Source organism: Oncorhynchus kisutch, linkage group LG1 (genome assembly GCF_002021735.2).
Source record: "Oncorhynchus kisutch isolate 150728-3 linkage group LG1, Okis_V2, whole genome shotgun sequence".
Taxonomy (NCBI): domain Eukaryota; kingdom Metazoa; phylum Chordata; class Actinopteri; order Salmoniformes; family Salmonidae; genus Oncorhynchus; species Oncorhynchus kisutch.
In genome coordinates, this window is record NC_034174.2 from 21,608,875 (window position 1) to 21,628,789 (window position 19,915).

The 19,915-nt window shown below is 45.8% G+C and overlaps 2 protein-coding genes and 1 long non-coding RNA gene across 7 annotated transcripts in view; 1 reads left to right on the forward strand and 2 right to left on the reverse strand.

Annotated features, from left to right (window-relative positions):
- Positions 1-4,670: 4,670 nt before the first annotated feature.
- On the reverse strand, positions 4,671-6,529 carry LOC116356212 (uncharacterized). The gene is made up of 2 exons (XR_004204700.1): positions 6,426-6,529; positions 4,671-6,001 (listed from the first exon to the last, which is right to left on the reverse strand). It is a non-coding gene; the product is annotated as an uncharacterized LOC116356212 (long non-coding RNA).
- Positions 6,530-6,696: 167 nt separating this feature from the next.
- LOC109897562 (DNA-binding protein inhibitor ID-1-like) lies at positions 6,697-7,994 on the forward strand. Its single transcript, XM_020492072.2, has 2 exons — positions 6,697-7,209; positions 7,412-7,994. Exons 1-2 carry the CDS (start codon positions 6,853-6,855, stop codon positions 7,445-7,447), a joined length of 393 nt encoding a protein of 130 aa, XP_020347661.1. The 5' UTR covers positions 6,697-6,852; the 3' UTR covers positions 7,448-7,994.
- A 3,235-nt stretch (positions 7,995-11,229) lies between these two features.
- The window catches only part of LOC109897534 (nuclear receptor coactivator 3), a 34,682-nt gene continuing 25,996 nt past the window's right edge, over positions 11,230-19,915 (reverse strand). For 4 of the 5 annotated variants that reach the window (XM_020492055.2, XM_020492049.2, XM_020492042.2 and 1 more), the window contains 17 exons: positions 19,683-19,857; positions 19,378-19,572; positions 19,086-19,172; positions 18,688-18,831; positions 18,344-18,491; positions 16,603-18,181; positions 16,384-16,507; positions 16,026-16,226; positions 15,586-15,819; positions 15,346-15,463; positions 14,979-15,150; positions 14,504-14,860; positions 14,255-14,356; positions 13,809-14,034; positions 13,388-13,568; positions 13,127-13,298; positions 11,230-12,996 (listed from right to left, as the gene is read on the reverse strand). In XM_020492055.2, coding sequence (XP_020347644.1) covers positions 12,985-12,996; positions 13,127-13,298; positions 13,388-13,568; positions 13,809-14,034; positions 14,255-14,356; positions 14,504-14,860; positions 14,979-15,150; positions 15,346-15,463; positions 15,586-15,819; positions 16,026-16,226; positions 16,384-16,507; positions 16,603-18,181; positions 18,344-18,491; positions 18,688-18,831; positions 19,086-19,172; positions 19,378-19,572; positions 19,683-19,857 — 4,227 coding nt within the window. In that variant the 3' untranslated portion in view covers positions 11,230-12,984. The remainder of the gene's footprint in view (positions 12,997-13,126; positions 13,299-13,387; positions 13,569-13,808; positions 14,035-14,254; positions 14,357-14,503; positions 14,861-14,978; positions 15,151-15,345; positions 15,464-15,585; positions 15,820-16,025; positions 16,227-16,383; positions 16,508-16,602; positions 18,182-18,343; positions 18,492-18,687; positions 18,832-19,085; positions 19,173-19,377; positions 19,573-19,682; positions 19,858-19,915) is intronic. The other variant, XM_031800944.1, reaches the window with a different exon arrangement.

A 19,915-nucleotide genomic window follows, 5' to 3' on the forward strand; every position in this document is an offset into this window, starting at 1 on the left:
AGTCAAACCTGAAATGGTGCCTTGCTGGGAGCTAAACACCTGCACTCCACTCCCAGGCTGAGGGCGGACCCTCCCATAGGGCACTGTGCCCTGGTATCTCACATCACACCACTTCACCTAACACTGTATTATGTTACTGAGCTTCCCGCACTGAGGGTGTTCTTTCTAACACTTTGTTTAGGTCAGGTAGATGGGGAAGCCTGCATAGAATACAAAGCAATAACAATGTAAGTCTGTTGACTGAGACTCATGCTCACACCTGTGGCTCCTGTACCGCATCTTAAGAAAAAGATGGAGGATGAATGGAATGGATGTATGAATTCCAACATCCAATACCATCATGATTGTGATGTTCATAAAACATAGCTTAGATAAACAAAACAATAAACAACAGAGGAAGCCTCATCATTGCACTTTCGAAAGTGCAGAAGTGTCAAGTGCCTAAAGGGAGAGAAACAAAAAAACAACACCCAAATAGCCTGATTATATACATGCCACAATCAAAACAAAAGTGGTGGGACAATCTTTTCACTGTCAATGGCGGAGCTCATTTGTCAAGCCAATCCAAGAGGTTGGTTCTCAGGCGACTTGCACAATGCCCACTGACAAACAGGAGGGCTCTCCTTTTAGCTGAGCCTGCCACCGGGAAGCCGATCTGAAGTATTAATCTTTGGGTGGAACAGCGGAGGAGAGGGCTCAGCCTGGCCCAGCCATTGTCCCAGCCCTGGGCCCTCTGAATGGGGCTTTGTGAGCTCCCCAGCTGCCACTGTATAGTCTCCATCTTTAGGGTTTGGCTCCCATGTCCCCTGGCTGTGCTGACTGGACGCCTCTGTGCAGCTGTGGGGATGTGTGTGTAATAGGGAGAGAGGTCAGGTGACTGACCATTCATCACACACACACAGCCTACACACAGGCACTCACGCATCATCTGAAATAAAGGCTCTCTATCTTAAAGGTTAAATATTCTCAATTATGAGTACATGCCTATACTCCACCACAAAGCATTCCATCTTGTTATTAATTCAGCATCTTGATGCCCCTGAACAACACTCCACACTCGTGAACAGTGTATATCTCTGCCATATAATTTAAAACAGATTTGATCAGGTCCCAGTGTGTATGATCGTAAGCTAGATGACTTGGAACTCTCCATATCCAGTTCAATGTGCTAGGCAGTTTGAGGTGAGGATGGGCTCTGCTCTGGGGAGGCAGAGGATGCTGGCTGGTTGAGTTGATGATTTTCAGCAGCAGTTTGCCCCCTATCATCTCCCTGCTGCTGGTGACAGCTGCCCAGCAGCAGTGGGCCCTGGTCCCCATAGTCCTCCCCCGCTGTGAACAGCTGGTTCCCCCTAATGTATCTACTGAACCTGGGCTGGGCCCCACTGTCTGTTTGTTTGTCTGTCTGTCATGGTGTCTGTCTGTGTGAGGACCGTGTAGCCCAAACACAGGCCCTATTCACATATAGCATAGCAAGCCACTAGAGGAGCTTCTAATGACTAGGCCTCATTAGAAGACATCGTAGTTTCTAAAGAGGTAGAGTCATTGTTTCCCCTGTGGAGAGGTAGAGCTGGAGAGTCGTATGCGTAATGAATCGGAACACCTTATCAGGTTTATTACCTATACTCAAAACGGAACACAGAACAGCACCTTCTCCATGTAGAACACTTTAGAGAGGCCAAACTGTGAGAAGGAAAGGAGAGGTAGGTAGGGGCGGGGGGGGGGGGGGGGTGTAGAGGATGTCCAGGGATGGAAGGGACTCTAGCGTTGTTAGATTTGCAACAAGCCGGTACACTGTCTCCCATTGTCTGTCCCTCCCCCAAACCCCTGACCGTAGAACACTCCCCCCTGGCTAAAACTCTCTCCAGACAATTGCCACTGGAGTGGAAAGTATTCCAGAGCACAATGCCGATGCTCTCAATGGGTGCTTTTGCATGCCACCAGTGCGCCGTCACCAGCAGATGGGGAGCTAATTAGAAGCCATTAAAGGGCTTTGATAGTGTGTGTGGTAACCAGGCAGAGGCAGGGGGTTAGGCCGAGGTCCGCTGGTCCCACTGTGAACGCGTAGGCACAGAAGCTGCTGCTGGATGCAGAGGGCTAAAGATGTGCCTGTCCCTGAGTGTGAGGGAGAGGGCAGCCAGGGCCAAGGACACAGTCCTAGACAACTGTGGGACTGGATGGATCTCTACATCTATAGCCACAGCACTTACGATCAGTGAATACAACTCGCTACATTTATAATCCAGAGATCTGACAATATTGATGTCATTTAATAAACTGTTAGGATGAACAGCAATGTAGCCATGAACTAACTTTGTTCATCCTCTCAGCTGTCAGCAACACCACCTCCCCCTGCAACATGCCCCTGTTTCTCAGAGTATTACAGTTCAGAGCAGGACAAGCCTGTGGAGCTCAGGAAAATAAATAGCCTCACACACAGTAACTGTTCAAACGCCTCCAGACTTTACAGCAGCAAGCCTGTTCTGCTGATGACACATCTGTGAACAGGAGCTGCCCTGTCATCGGACAGGATGTGACTGACTCCCCACGGCCAGGCGCTCATTAGAGGCCAGTCTCCCCAGGGGGACGCCATGGCTGACCAGGCCAGAGCAGGGCAGGGCATAGCAGGCCATGGCAGAGACGAGCAGTCACCACAGGGAACAGGAGGGAACCAATCATAACAAACCCATTGAGTAAGCAGAAATGACACACTCAGCCCCTCCACCCCCTCCATATTATCATCATTATTGTCCCTGCTCCTAAGGTGTCTCAATCACTATCAACATTATACATTTGACATTGAGGCAGCTATGAGAAAACCATGACAGCGTTTCACTATCACATCACACATTCTGTATACGTGACACCGCACCACTCCCATTTGAATGACGGCCCTCTTCTCCAAATACCTGCACAGGTGTGATCATTATCGACCAAATAGGAAGAGCCAGACTGGGAACTGGAAACTAATCTCACAGCTGTAGGGAGATGGTGTGTGTGTGTGTGTGTGTGTGTGTGCATGTGTGCGCGCTGGTAGCGAGTACTTGTGCTCAAGTTAAATTACATTATAAAATCAATTCTACAATATTATGTCATGTTACATGATTGAATGATTATTGCTAAGTGTGACGTCCACAACCAACAATGATATCCATAATTATAGTTGACTCATAGTTTTGGAAAACGTGTCAAGCTCATTCCACGGAGGGCCGAGTGTCTATGGGTTCTCTCTCCTCTCTCATTCCACGGAGGGCCGAGTCTGTGCAGGGTTTCGCTCCTCCCTTGTATTTGATTGATGGATTAAGGTCACTAATTAGTAAGGAACTCTCTTCACCTGGTTGTCTAGGTCTTATTTGAAAGGAAAAAACAAAAACCAGCGGGCACTAGGCCCTCCAACACTGTTTTAGAAGGTCCATGTTTCAGGAAGCCCTTTGAGCAGTAGCTATTGTTCCATGGTAATAATAACAGCAGCAACATGGTTAAAACATTACTGGAATGGTATTTTCCCTCTGAACACCAACTTCTCCCCTCACTACTTCCTGTACTCTGCTTTTGTGGAACTACTTTCTGTAGTGATAAAGAGGGCGTATTAGCCAATACACTTCTCCTCTACAAATGGGAGGGGGGGGGGGGGGGGGGGGGGGGGAGTTTCTGTTGAAACTGTTGAAAACACTGCTGTGCTGTACAGTGTTCCTTCTGAGTGACAGACTGAAATTCTTGCATGCCAGCCTTTTTGATAGTAATAATAATTTATTTGTAAAACACAAACAAAATTCAGCAACAATACATCAAAAAGTAGAAAAAACAAGGTCAGCAGCAGAATTTAAAATGTGATCCTGTATTGAACAGGAAGCCAATGGAGGTTGAATAAATAAAACAGGGGTGCTGTGAGTTTTTTGTGTAGTTTGTGAGAGCATCCTGGCAGCTTCGTTCTGGATCATCTGGAGTCGAGACAGAAGCCTTACTGCGATTTCTGTCAGCTGTGCACTACAATAGTCAAGCTGAGATGTTACCAGGGCATGGACAAGCTTCTCAGCATCCGCAGTGGACAAGAATAACCTGATTCAAGCAATGTTATACAGGTGGAAAAATTTAGAAAGTGCTCATCTTACTCATTGTGCACTCTTAGAGCCAAAGGGCACAAGCTCTGTTTTGCTGCAATTAAGTTTTAGGAAGTTCAACTGCATGCATCTCTTGGTTGCATCTAGACAGTTCTGTCAGTTTGGTTGTTACAGTCTCAGTGTCCCCTTTTGTTCTCAAATATATTTCTGGGTCAACAGCATAAAAATGAAAGTTTACTCCAAATCTTTGGATTAGTATATCAAGTGGCAGCATGTATATAGTTAACAGGAGTGGCCCCAGAACTGAGCCCTGTGGGACCCCTTGAGTGACTGTGGCAGGGTTGGGTTCATAATTTCCAAGTGTCACAAATTCTTGTCTATCAGTCAGATAGGAGCAAAACCTGTGCTGTGCCAGAGAATCCCAAAAAGTTCTTAAGTCTGCTGATGAGAATCTCATGATTCACTGTGTCAAAGGCTGCTGTCTTGTCCAGAAAGAAGTTTAAAGGATGCTAGTGTCTCCGTCATCAGCTGCCATCATCAAGTAATCTGATTGCATGTGTTGACATTGATAGATAGAGAATACAATGTACAAAGAAGAAATACAAGGTGGGATCAAATTTTTACCACAAATCATTATAATTCATTGGTGCAATTACATGTCAGTTTGCATTCCAGCATTAACTACAATGAATAACTGGCCATGGAAGAGGGAATTTTGAATGGGTGGGAGGCATTGATATTCTGTCAGTTAAAATCAGGAGTTAATATGTTTCACTTTTCTTTTCCCTCCTCTGCCTCTTCCCTCTCTCTTCCATTGCCTTGATGTGCTGCAAACAGGCTGAAAAGGGCCCAGCTGTGTGGAGTTATTGTTGGTGTCAGTAGGAAGTGCTGATAGCTTTTGCAGCTGAACAAAAGCTGGATGAGGGGAATGGAGGGGCGCTCCAGACACTGTGGCTCCAGTCTAGATTCTCTCCCACAATCCCTGCACCGCACTCCCATTGTTCTTGTTGCCCCCCCTTCTCCCTCTGCCATGTCATCTGCGACCTGGGACAGAGGGCAATATATATATATTTTTTAGTTTTAGGGGCTACTGCAGCAAGTAAAAAAAAAAAAGGTACCTTGTTAACTATTATTTCTGGTAAAAAACAAAGTTAAGTCATCCTTTTTGCTTGTGAGGCTGGTTGCTTACTCATATGGGTAATTTATTTGGATCCTTATAACAATGGGTTTAGTTTATAAATGTAATATTTAAAAACAATTGCAATTATATACATAAGCAAATTAACCTAGATATCACCAGAAAAACTAGGGGAACATTAAAAAAAAAAAACTTTATAGTTATTTTCTGCATATGGTCTTAAAATGTTGCATGACATATAATTGCACTATAAAACACTGTTTGCAATCAATAGATTTGTTAATGAATACATCACTTTTTCTTGGACATTCTAGCTTTGAGAAAAGCTGCATATTTCATATAACACATTTTGCTGGTTGCTAGTGTGTTCATGTGATGAGACATCCACAGAGAGACAGACTCCTGCATATACATATTTCCATGTGAAGGAATGCTGCCACAACTTATCCTATCAATTTGATAAAAATGCGGTACAATTGCATGCTTTCACTTTACAGCTCTCCATCTTTAGCTTTCTTTCCCTAAATAGTCTTCGAGTAAACTGGCAACAATGGCCGTTTGCAGGTGCGTGGGGCGGTAATATCATCAGAGTGACTTAAGGTGATAAATGAATGATGATCACCGCAGCCAGTTTGTTCTCAGGGTTTGCGCGCTATGCAGGTGAATGGGGGAATGAGAGCCTGTTGTTTGAGGTCTCCATAGCGACCGCCCGCTCGGCGCCAGGCTGACAGGCGTCAAGGCTCGGATGAATGGGTGACGTCACGGCGCTGGCGCCTGCCAGTCTGCCTCAGCTTGTTTGGACAATCTGGGGGAAGATTCAGAGCAATGCAATTTCAATGTGCATACAAGGCTGAGCACACACGGAGAACATGTGAAGGAAGTTGATCACAGGAACTTCCCTTCACGAGAGGAAAAAGAGTATGTGCTAAAAAGTGAAGTTTGTAAGTAGCCAATAAAGAGACAACAGATTCTCTGCCATCTATGTTAACAGGAGAAAGTGCACCAAAGACAGACATGTATAAATAAACCGTTAAATTGTGAATGTGCGTGTTAGGCCTATAGATCTATAGTCTAGGTAGGTATACGTTTATGGCACCTTCATAACATGGTCATATCTGTGGTGCACTCTAACGGTTATTGGGGGAGAAAAATCTCAAGCGCTATGGTTATTACCATCAGTCATCCAATCAATTCCATCCCACACACATTCACAAACACAGCACACATACCCAACACCACCCCTTGAGTGTCCCCAGGAACTCTACACCTGCAGAGTCCCTAAACCATGGACAGCTGGATTCCCACATCTCACCCGTAAAAAGACAGAAATTTGTTTCGATTTGTAACCGCATCCCTCAAACAGAATGTAAATCCTTATAAACAGCGCGCGCTCCCATTGGCCAAGAACGCATTTGTGAACCGTCCTTCTAGCGCTAAAACGGCGGTGCTATTGGCCCTCGCTCTGCAAACAGGACAGTTGTGGGCGCCCCCAAATAGTCTACTATAAATTCAAAGCTGTACACTCGTGCGTTGTTGAGAACTGTCAATATCACTGAGACAACATTCACAAGACTACTAACAAGACTTTTGGAGCCTTCGCTAATCTATTTACGCACCATATTTTCATTATCCTTGGAAACTACAACATCAGCCAATATGAAGGTTGTCGGACCTACCTGCGCACTGAAGAGCAAGGTTGGAGGCAAGGACATGGTGAGGTGCCTATCCGACCAGAGCCTTTCCATCTCCAAATGTAAGATCCCGCTGCTGGACGAGCAGATGACCGTGTTTCTGCAGGACATGAACAGCTGTTATAGCAAGCTGAAGGAGCTGGTCCCCACTCTGCCTACCAACAAGAAGGCCAGCAAGGTGGAGATCCTCCAACACGTCATTGACTACATATGGGACCTGCAGGTTGAACTGGACGAGCCGGAAAAGAACCGTCAGCAGAGCAGCGTGCCCCGCACACCTCTGACAACCCTGAACGCAGAGCTGGTCAGCATCACTGTCGAGGTAAATATCACTCTGACACGTCTTTATTAGTTTTTACAAGAGCTACCTGGTGTCTCCCTTCTGACCTAACTGTAAGTAGTAATAAGAATAGTATAACTGTGCGTACATTGGTTTGTTTATAACTGCGTAAAGTTCAGTTTCAGTAGGCAAGTAATTTCACTGAAAACACTGACCTAAACGTTTTTATTTTCTCTATTTCCAGAATGGATTCTCGGATGACAGAATCATGTGCCGCTAGACCTCTCGGAGTATTGCCCCATCATTCCAGAGCGACCACCACGATGAATGAACAAGGATACATTATGTGACATTTTATCACTACCAAACCTTGAGCCAAGTAGGAAAGTTGCAAACTCCCATGCTAGAAAATACTTTCGATGGACATTCTAAAGAAGCGAGGAACTGTCACTCAAGGCATTCGATCCATTTCGAGATCTCATAGAGACGATTGGGTCCGAATAGACTGTGTTAGCCAGGGGACCACTGTGTTAGCCAGGGGACCACTGTGTTAGCCAGGGGACCACTGTGTTAGCCAGGGGACCACTGTGTTAGCCAGGGGACCATGGCAGTTACTGCAAACAGCTTTGCCTGTTGTGTAGTTGCTCAAGAAGTTTTGTGAAACATGTAGAAATTCAACATTTTATAAAGAAAAGTTCATTTTCTCAGATTCCTGAGCGACAAACTGTATTGTATATTACAATGTCACACTATGAAAAAATGTTTATTTTTGTATACGATGTACCTTAAATGGTGTTTTTATTAAAACAAAACTATTTTTAAACATGGCTTTTGTGGTATGTGTGTCACAGATCATTCCCATTCCACATCACATTCAGTTAGGCATAATACATTCATATAGTGTTCATATGTGCACAGGCTTTTTTTTACTATCAGAATTAAGTAATTTCAGGAGCTGAGGCAGTTAAGAGTTAATGAGTCCTACAACAGCAAATTACAAGTTAGCATACAGTATAAATAATATGGAGAAGTCTTGTGTTGAGTCAAGAAGTCGTGACGGATATTGACAATGATATCTAGCAGAAAATATGTGCTGAATTGTCAAACAGACTAGCAAAGTAATAGGAAAGCATTTGGTCTAATCAGGAATTAAGAAACATCTATTCATTTAAAAAAATGTAATAGCAATTTGGAACATGCTAAAAGTAAATTGTGTTTTAGTTGAGGATCCTCTACACTAGCATTTTCTATTTCGGCAGGGCAGGGGTTAAATTGTTTTTGGAAAGGCAATTCGTTGTAAGATTTATTCTGTCTCCCTGGTGCAATGTTTTCCCATTTCCCTGCATTGCGATGCGCACAGCTGCAGCCCCTGCGTTCTGAGACACGGCCAGTGTGGGATTGTGTGTGTGTTATAGCTTTGTGAAAAGGGCAGGCGGTTGGGCCCAGACCGAGAGGCGCCTCGGCACACCTGGGGAAGTTCAGGTTAAATAGCTCCACATTCCTCAACACAGCTGATTGAAACATTAACAAACAGTAATCCACTAACCAGGCCGCAGATGGGTGGGGTGCTCTACCAAGAAAGAGACTCACTGTTACAGATTCTATTCCCACACAGAGACAAAGTATATAGTAATAGCAAGTTTATACTGTAACATAAGTACTCTAAATAATTTAGACTATTTTAAATGAAATCTGCGTAATATATGCTTAGCCTACTTGTGGATGAAATATGCTACGTTTTCTGTTATTTTTCCAATACATTCCTGTTTGTATGATTTGAAAAGTCAGTTCATTTTGTCAGAGGAAAGTTAAAGAGCCCTCTTACAGGCTACAGACATCAATTCAATGTCAGTTCAACGTACTTTCATTAAAATGAGGTGGAAACAATGTTGATTGAACCAGTCTTGTGGGTTCTGACTGGGAAGGTTTTGTAGGCTACAGATGTAGGCTACAGATGTAAACTAGACAGTTTACACATTAATATATGCCTAACATTTGTTTGTTTTCATGCCAAACAATCACAAAACAGAAAAATTATATTGTCTTTTTCCTGAATACTTTAGGCATGCATGTGTGTTGTAGCCTGTTTGTCTGTTTTTTTGGAATACCTTGTAATATACCGCACCCATGTGGCCACTTGGTAGACTGCAGTCCACCGAAATTACATCAACTGTCTGTCTTGTTCATGGTTAATTGACATGCTATAAACTGGCACCAAGTGAAGGCAGCAATCGGACCACAGCTGTCATTTGTGTAAAACAACCACTACGCAATGTTATCTGGATGTGAGCTACACTTTACGGTTCAAACAAATTTCATTCCAAATTCCTTCTTGTAAAATATACTTAACAAAAATGTAAAAACATGGAACAATTTCAAAGATTTTACTGAGTAACAGTTTATATAAAGGAAATCACTAACTTTAAATAAAATCATCAGGCCCTAATCTGGGAATACAGATATGCATCTGTTGGTCACAAATATCTTTAAAAAAAGGTAGGGGTGGGGATAAGAAAACCAGTCAGTATCTGGTGTTACCACCACTTGCCTCATGCAGCGTGACATCTTTCGCATAGTTGATCAGGCTGTTAATGGCTTTGCTTAGTTGCTGGAAATTGGAGGGAACTGGAACACGCTGATCCAGAGCTTCCCAAACATGCTTAACATGTGACATTTCTGGTGAGTATAGAAGAACTAGGACATTTTCACCTTACAGGAATTGTGTACAGATCCTTGCGACATGGGGCCATGCATAATGCTGAAACATCAGGTGATGGTGGGGGATGAATGGGATGTCAATGGGCCTCAGTATCTCATCACAGTATATATGTACATCCAAATGACCATAGATGAAATTCAATTATGTTTGTTGTCCGTAGCTTATGCATGCCCATACAATAACCCCACCATGGGGCACTCTGTTCACGTTGACATCAGCAAACTGCACGCCCATGACGCACGCCATACATGCGGTCTGCGGTTGTGAGGCTGGTTGTATGTACTGCTAAATTCTCTAAAACTACATTGGAGGCAGCTTAGGGTAGGGAAATTAACTATTTTATCTGTCAATAGCTCTGCTCTGGTGGAGATTCCTGCAGTCAGCATGCCAATTGCACGCTCCCTCAAAATTTGACACATCTATGACATTGTGTTGCGTAACAAACCTGCTCATTTTAGTGGCCCTTTATTGTCCCCAGCACAATGTGACCTGTGTAATGATCATGCTGTTTAATCAGCTTCTTGATATGTCATACTTGTCAGGTGGATGGATTATCTTGGCAAAGGAGAAATGCTCATTAACAGGGACGTAAACACATTGTTGCACAGCATGAGAAATATGCTGTGTGTGTGGAACAATTCTGGGACCTTTTTATTTCAGCCCATGAAACCAACACTATGCAATATGCATTTATATATTTTTGTACAGCACACACACTACCTGGGTTGCACCTGTGAAATACACCAGTGAATGCAAATTGAAGCAATATATATATATATATATATATATATATATATATATATATATATATATATATATATATATATATATATATATATAAAATCATGGGCCCCCATATAAGTAATAATAGTATTAGGCTTGAGGTGGAGTGTCAAGAGCGACACCCTCTGGTGTTATTGCGCCATGAGAAGGACAAAGCAATTTGACCCCGATTTGAACCTTTGGTGCACATGTGTTATAATGCCAGCCCGATTCAGATTTTTTTTAAATTCACCAATTGGTCTTTTCACCCATCAGATCAGCTCTGAAAAAGATCTGATGTTAAAGGATCAAAAGAGCAAATAGTGGAAGATTTTTTTTAAATCAGGATTTGGCTGCTGATCTAAACGCAGCCTAAATGAGGCATTACTTACATATGCTCATCAATCCATTGGTAGAGTAGGCCAAGATTAACCTCCATTGCTATCTTTTCCAGCTTGTTCCACCCTATGAAAAGTCCTTGGTGTCCTGTCTCAAGATCCAGAGATGAGCCATGCCTCAGACAACCCTCAATTCTTCTTGATTAATAAATTGTGGACAAAAGACAACTGTTGGAGCCATGAGTGTTTAAATAGAAATTTGTATTTACATCAATATCAACATCAGTTAATGTTAGCCAGGTTCCTTTGGGATGTCACTAACCATAAACATTTTTTAAAAATGTCAACTTAGAGATGTCCCAAGGATCCAGGATAGCATGGCCCTATCAACATCGAGAAAAAAAACCGTCAGAATATACATCCTGTAAAACTACAAAAATTAACATAAGTCAAACAAAGGATTCACCTGGTTAAGTAATTTCATTATGTAGAAATGCAATTAAGTAATTAAACTGGACAAAACAGAATGTTATTTTCAGGAAGAAAAAAAAAAAAGGTTGATATGCCTTTCATTCTGTTGCATGCCACTGCAAAGGTTTCGCCAGTCACTGAATCACCCATCCACATATTACTGCTACTGTTAGCTACCCACTGGCTTCTGAACAACAGTACTCAGTCCCCTATGCTATCAGTACAATATCATATGACGATATGTACCTAGTTACTGTCTGCATATACAAAGCATAGATAAAAATGTACACTGTCAAAAACCATACAAAGAACTGGAAAAATATCTTTGGATTGCGCAAGATTTAAAGGTACATTTCTTGGAGTCAAGAGTAACAGTCAAAGGACATAAAACACTAGTGAGAGCTAGGAAAGAAAGGAAGAACTACTTTATAAACAGTCCCTAGTCACCTCTTTTCTATAATACTCATACACACGCCAACACAGCAGCTTGACAGGAAGCTCTGCTCATTTGAGACTGTCCTTTCTTCATTCACTGCAATTTCAAAGCTCCAAGCTGTCAATGCACCATATCCAAATAAAAGTGTTTCTAAAAAGAAACACATGGCTGTTATCACTTAGAAGAAACATGTTCAGAGGATAATGACAAAGTTGAAAGTGGGAAACCCTCACTCATCAGTCCAAAACGTTAAAATAAACAGCAAACTAAAATGGTATTGACCTTGTAGACAAATACACAAGTTAGAATTTGACCAAGTCTCACTGTGCAAAAAAAGTTATCTATAAAAAGCATGTAGGATACTTTTGTAGCATATTTACATTTCATATTCCCATAGAATAAATTGACATTAATACTGCAGTACCATTTGCTTATGAGTTTGACACTCAGTTTCCATCTGAAGAAAGTTGTATTGCTTGAATCTGCATAATATTAGAAATAACCTGCGCTAACAGGTCCCCAATTTTATTTTTTATTAAATAGAGGGGCATATCCAAAGGATAAAAGAAAAATAAACAAATGCTGTGAATGCATTGAATCTAGTAAGGCTGTAATGACTAAGAAATATTGCAACAATCCTTTTACATAGAAGCCCTCTGGTAAAGTGCAGCCATAGCTAGTTGTACCGTATCCCATCCTGTATCAAATAGATTCTGTTTCCCAGCACACATACTATGCGGCCTTCTCTGGTGTAGCAGACATTCCCACAGGAAGAACAAGCAGGGCCTCTTCTTGAACTAAGTCATACACACGCCACCCAGAGAGGGGCAAGCCTACAATGGGAGGCTGCCTTAGGTATGAGGTGTATCTTTATTCCAGAGTCTCTCACTGTGTAGTTGGTTTGTTTTCACTGTGGCTTATTTTGAGTGTCCTCCACGCGCAAACCGGAGAACAGTGGAGGGAGAAGATCTTGGAGCTGTGTCCGGTGACCCCTAGCCATCCCTTCTCCAACCCACACTGCAGACACATAGGTGGGGCACTGCAGTCTTTGCTGACCTCCTGGTGAGGGCTCTTATAGATGACATACGTTTTCAGCAATATTTCTGTAAATGACAAATTGGATGGACAGATGTTAAAATAAATCCACACTGTTCAGACTGAGCTATCAAACCACTACCGGGAAGTTATTACCTTTAACTATTTTAATGTATTAACACATTTCAAACCATCTACCTGTTCAGGTCCCATTGGCATCCGGCCCATTCCCATGGAGTTCATGCCCATCTGTGCTCCACCAGCACCACTGACCGGGCCTGGCCCGCCCATGGAGCCATTCATCATCATGGGCCCCCCAAACTGGCCTGGGTTCCCCTGCTGAGTGAACTGATGATGCTGGGGGTATGAGCTGAAACACAGAAAGAACAGAGTAGAGAGGATCAAGAGAACAGGAAGTAATGTTTTTCCCCCACATTATAATTAGCTTATCAGACATACTTGTTCCGTGCAATTCCAGCCTGTGGCCAGCCTTTCATTTCTGCTGACTGGTACATGGGGCCGCTGTGGGGGTGGTGTTGTATCATGGGATTCTGAGGCCCTCCCACACAACCTGGCATCATGTTGCTGGGCGGGCTGCTGCCTGCACCTACAAATGAGTGGTCCCCCTGCTGGCTCATTCCTGTAATGACAGGCAGGTCTTAGAATGAACAATGCATACTTGTAATGATGCGTTAGAAATAGCAGTTAGAAAGAGGACAGTTAACATAATAACCCCTTTGAATGGGCAAACTCCTCGTCAGGAAGGTATGAATGGGAAAGGGAGTAGGGACAGGAGTATAGAGCCCTCTATTTTAGAGAATAGCCAATGGAGGAGATGCTTCAAGGCTAATAAATAAATAGAAATCTATCCTGGTCAGACCATAGTTCCCGCCGTAGTTGAACTGCTGCTGTCCTGGCTGGTTCATGGGGGGTCCTGCCATTGGGTTGTCCATGCCTGCAGGGGCCGTGATGTTAGGTGGGGGGCTGAAGCCTCCTGCTGCAGCCTGTTGCTGCTGCATTAGCATCATCATCCTCTGTCTCCTCATCTGTAGTGTCATCATCTCTCTGCTGCGCTGAGCCATCATCTGAGCATTCAGGAATCCAGGCTGCCCAAGCAGACAGGGAAAACACTGATATGACTACAAGCATTTCGCTACTCTCGCAATAACAGGTGCTAACCATATGTATGTGACCAATAAAATGTGATTTCCGACATGCCAACGGAATGGGTTTAATCAGTGTGTGTGTGTGTGAAAGAGAGGGGTGGTCTGCCCTACCAGATGTTGATTTTATGGAACATGACATGGGAGGGGTTTGACTACCTACCTGACTCCCCATACTGGGCTGCATCCCAGGCCGCAACGCAGGGTTTCCTGTAGGGGTATTCTCCATCTTGATGCCCATACCCTGACGGGTCTGGTTCATGAACTGCAGAGGGAGAGAATAAAGTTAGTCACATTTGCCATCCATATAGGTGATGCACCTGCCTGCGTTCACGTGCCTCTACATCTAGACATCACAATTAAATATAGCCTTTTCTGCAACTTTGAAGTGGCGTGTGCTATATGCTCATACCTGCTGGCCCTGTAACCTCTGCACCAGCTGCTGTCTAAGGGGCTTGATGGCACTCATCATGCGGGGTCTCATGTTGGCACGGGGGTGGCCCATCTCCCCCATGCCAGGGAAGCCCCCTGAGCCTTGCTGGCCCCCCATCTGGTTCATCATGTGGTTGAAACCAGCAGGGGACTGGCCCTGCATGGGGTTACCCCCATAGGCTGACTGCATGCCCATAGAGGGGGGTCCTGGGTACCCCTGGCCATACATGGGCTTCTGCTCCATCCCCATGGAGGTGTCTGGTCCTGGGCCAGTGAAGGGCTCTGATGGGGGCCTCCGCCCCGGACCTGGCTGTGGCTGCTGCTCTGGACCATGAGTCTGGAAAGGAGAGAGGTTAGACATGGTCAATATAACAGTATGATTCTTGTCAAATGGTTTTAAGGCACTGTAAATAAAAGACTCAGCTCCATGTTATCTGGAAGTCCTCATAAGGTACCTGTCCTACGAGGTCGGGGATGCCCAGGGCCCGGTCGATTTCCTCCAGGGCGATAACGTCAGTGTTGTTGAGCAGAGAGTCCAGCTGGTCCAGCAGCGCCAGCTCATCACTCTGCCCCTGGCTGGTGGAGGGCGGAACCAGGAGCTCATCCAGGGGGTTCCCAAACTGACGCCTGGTACACAACAAGGAAGGGGGGTTAGTACAGTACAGGCACCAGTTGTACTGTATACAGAGGAGCCAACACACTCCAGACCAAGTGCTAATTATGTTTGGGTTAACAGGAGAGAGCAAACAGATGAGGGGGGAACAATGAGGCAGACAGCGAGTGTGTATAAATGTGTGTGTGTTTATGATGATGGTTTTTCACCTATTTGTGTTAGTGGGTGGTCTGTCCATTCCCATGGCACTGTCAGGCCAGGAGGGGGAGTGAGGTGGAGGACCCTGCCCACTGAAGGGACTCATCCCCATATTCACCTCATTGGAAGCTACAGAGAGTAGAATTCAGCATGAACCAAATCAATACAAACATGAACACGCATACAGTTGGTCATAAATACTCAACCAAACTACATGTAATATTCACTCACCCCGTCCACACACTACATACCCATTTCCATGAGTTGCTGCTTCAGCATAGACCTGGTGTTGCCAGGTAAACTATTGGATCGGTTGACCAAGGGGCCTCTCATTATGCCCTTGGAGTTGAAGTCCATCCCTGGCCGTCCCATTGAGGGGTGTCCTGGTGCCCCCACAGGACTGCCACTGGACCGTGGCATCCCCCAGTCACCTTGACCTGCCATGGAGGGCCGCTGTGGCATCCCCATAGCCCTGTTCATACCTCCTAGGGAACAGTCTTGTTAACGTCCATTAATTAAATACATCTAACTGTAGTACTGAATAGCAGTGCTGTCATTGGAGTGTAATAAGGAGAGGCTAGAAAGGTCAATAGATTAAGGGGAAAAATCCACATGCTGAAACCAATCAACCCAACGTAAGTGAGCAAGTAAATTATTTTTTGGGCGGCACCACCCTGTGGTGAACACATACCCGTGCCTCCAGGTCCTGGAAAACCGTTGGTTATGCCTGGCCGGATAGGGGCCTCCATGTTCTCCAATTTGATGAGGGTGGGGCAGGGGACGTTCCTCCTCCCTGCCAGGCCTCCACCACCATCCAGGGGCCTAGCGTCCAATGACAGAGCCCTTTGGAGGGGACCACGCTGGGCAGACATCATGGCTCCTCTCCCCCCATCTGGAACACACAGAGGAAGGGTCAGTACAGGCCAAGGACAAACACTCTACATATGGTAAGGATGTGTGGTTTGCTGCATAAGTCATTTAAAATGGGCAACATATTAGCACTTCTGGAATTATCTATTTAGAATTAGCAGAAACTCATGCTAGTTTACCATGAAAACTGTCTGGGCCACTTCCCCGCTGGTTTCCCCCTTTTCCTGCTCTGGAGTCGGGCTCGGGATAAAACCCAGAGCTGGCGTTCCTGCAGCCTCCAAGAATTGTCTCCAGGGTTTCCAACTGGGAAGGAAAACAAACAAATGTTACTGTTAACAAGCTGCTCTTTGCTGAATAAATATAAATCAATTAACCATAGGCACAACGTCTCTCCCTACCTCATCAGGTGGTTCAGTCTTGACCTTCCCCACCATGGGGTTGGGTTCAGAGGTTGTGACCCCTGAGGCTCCCCTCCCCTCTAGGTCATCCAGCTTTGGCTTGACATCACTCCTTGCCCCTTCAGAGTCATCCTTGTTGAGGAGGTAGTGGAGGAGGGCGTGGGTCTTCTCCTTCTTGGGGCTGTGCTGCTCTTGCTTCATCTCAGCCCCCCTTGCTCCTGGCCCCAATCCTGGACCTCCTGGCCCAGCCTCTGGACCACCATCAGCGACCTTTCCCGTGGCCTCAGCTGTGATACGGGCCACCTCATCTGGGGTGTTGCCATTCTGCAGCAGCTTGTGGAGTATCTTGTGCTTCTCCTGCAGGGACTGGTTGGCAAAGTGTGCTGCTGCAGCCCCTGTTCCTAGGCCTTGCTGTCCCACTGCAGCAGTGGAGGACGACACACCCGTGGAGGGGCTGGGCATACCCTGCATGTCATCCTTGGCCTCAGAGCCCATGGGGGTGGTGCCAGGGCCAGCCTGGGGGTTATGGGGCACCAGCTCCTCTGTAGGGGAGGTGAGGAGCTGCAGGAGCTTCTTATGGCCCCCCTTGTTGTCAGGGACCCGTCGGTTGGCTTCTCCCCAGGCTGGGCCCTCCCTGTTGGCCTGGCTGTCTGGCTTGTCTGAGGTCCCCTCTGTGGTGGGGGTGTGTTGCTGCTGCTCCCCTCCACTGGCCAGTGAGCTACTCGGGCTCTTGGAGTCTGAACTGCCTGGTTTACAGACCGCGCCCTGCCACTGGCTTTGTCCCTGCTGGGTGGAGTTGACGCTTGGGGAGCTGTCAGGCTTGTGTGCGGGGGAAGAGGTGAGTGCAGGTAGAGAGGTGCCCACCCCCTCACTGATGGCCTGGAGGGCATTTAGGGAGCTGCTGGAGAAGCCAGTGCTAACTCCAGACCCCCCTGGGTGACCCGAGCTCATGGGAGAGTGCATACCTCCTGGGGAGAAGGGGCTAGCACACATTTTGGGGCTCCCCCTTACTCTAGGGGAGCCCATGATGTTCTGCTGGGGGATATTCATACCTGGACTGCCCTGGGGGGGGCTAGTCATGGCCCCCATGCTGTACCCCGCTCCATGGAACGGTGCCTGCTGCTGCTGAGGATGCTGTAGATGCTGCTGATGCATTCCAGGGAGGCTCATCTGACTCCTCTGGTTCATCCGATTTATCTGGTTCATCTGACTCATAGAATTAATCTGGTTCATGGAATTCATCTGAGAGTTCATTGGATGCATGGAGTTTGTTGGATTAATGGAATTCATCGGACTCATATTGTTCATTGAATTCATTTGAGAGTTCATTTGATGCATCGAAGGGTTAATTTGATTAATCGAGTTAGTCTGATTAATACAGTTCATCCTGTTGCCAGCTGCATATGGGGGCCCGCCTCTCTGACCCATGTGCCCCTGCTCTGCCCCCGTGCCGAAGCCCCTATTCATGCCACCCATGCCCCCTCCAGGAGCCATGTTCATCTGGGTGTTGGGGTTAGGGAGGCCCATGCCCTGGTGCCTCATCACACCCCCCTGGTTGGTTTGGAAGCCATTCTGCTCCCTGGCAGGGAGAAGGAGAGGTCAGGAGTGGAAAACACTATCTACAATACAGTAAAAACCTAAATCTGACCTACTACAACTGGACAAAGAAAACAGTAGAATCCTACACTGAGTGGGTGATGGTGATGCCATGGTTCTGAGCGCACCAAGCTAACATACTAACCTCTGTAGCAGGTGGGTAGAAAGGAAGGTGGGTGGCTCATTGGAGGTGTGGTTACGACACAGTTCGCTCCTGGTTTGAGCAGTGACCGGGGTGCCGTCGGAGAGAGAGAACCGGTAAGATGGCGTCTCGGCACGGCCATGCAGAAAGGCTGGAGAGAACCATGAAGACAGAAAATGAGACAGACCAACCAACATGCTTATCACCTAATAGTAGTCCGTTATAAATTAGGAGCAGAGATGCTTTGTACTTGTGCATATATTGCTCAGTATCAAGGTGAGACATTGAGAAGTCATGGTTATATTGCAGGGAGCCAGAAGAGAAGAGTATAGCAGAGAGAGACGTACCCTCCTGGTAGTGACGTTTGTAGGACCAGGGCTGGCCCTCGCTGCGATGGAGGAACATTTGCATGCAGCGCCTCACCAGGTCCTCCCAACCTGGATGCATGGTAGTGTGGAGAGAACTCTGCTGTTCGATCTCTATCAGTTTACCTATCAGACAACACAACCAAAGGGCAGGGGTCACATACATTGCAACTGTATTCTTATTTCGTTCTGAAAAACAAATGTTCTGTGGGTCCCAGACTCAAATTCATGTTCTAAAACGGTACAGTCCTCAATATATGCAGATCAATAGACATTCCCAACAGTTCGAGAGCGTGTTCGGTTACTCAGATTGAACGAATGGCGCGAGCATTTGAATAGAGAATGAACACGTGACTGTAGTGCGTTTACAGTCATCTCACCTGAGAGCTCATGGCGGGTGCTGAACCTCTCAGTCCTCTCCACTGCATTGACGCGACGGGCCACACAGATCATACACGACTGCAGGTCTGGACATACACAGCCACAGCCCAGTCAGTATACACAATCATTCTCAAATAAACCTAGATCAGGCTCTACAACACTGCTGTCCCAGTTCCCATAATACATTTACAGAAAGTCAATGTGAGAAGTACAGCAGGTCTGCGTCATAAATAGAAAATACACATTTAACTGTTACAAATGATTGAGGAAGTCCTGCCCCTAGTCCGCTACCTTCTTCCTCCATCATGGCACGGGGCTGGGTCAGGGCGAAGCACTGCATGGTCTCGTAGCGCTGCCTGTTGGGACCCTCAGACTGCCCATGGTTCTGATGGTTCTGTCCGTGACCGTATTTCACCAGCATACGGCAGTTAAAGGTGTGGCTCTTCTGCCGCAGTGCCTCTCCTCCCCATGACCCACCATTGGGTGCTGGATGAGATAAAGGGACACAATAATTACTTTCATGGCATTCTGCAGTGCCACTAAATAAAAGTGAAATGACATATGTTCAAGTTTTATTGGGATTGTGTGTCTCGCACGGTTGTTCTTGGGCAGGTTCTTGTGCAGCTGCTCCCGGTCATCCTCATGGAGGATGTTGTAGACAGAGGTATTGATGAGCTCCTCCTGTTTGTAATGTAGGTACTGGGTCACGTTGTCAGACACAAACACGACACTGCCCTCCCGGTTCACCACAAACAGAAACCCATCCAGGGCCTGAGGCAGAGGAGAGGGGGAGATAATTGTGTTTGTCAATAACTATCAATAACTATCA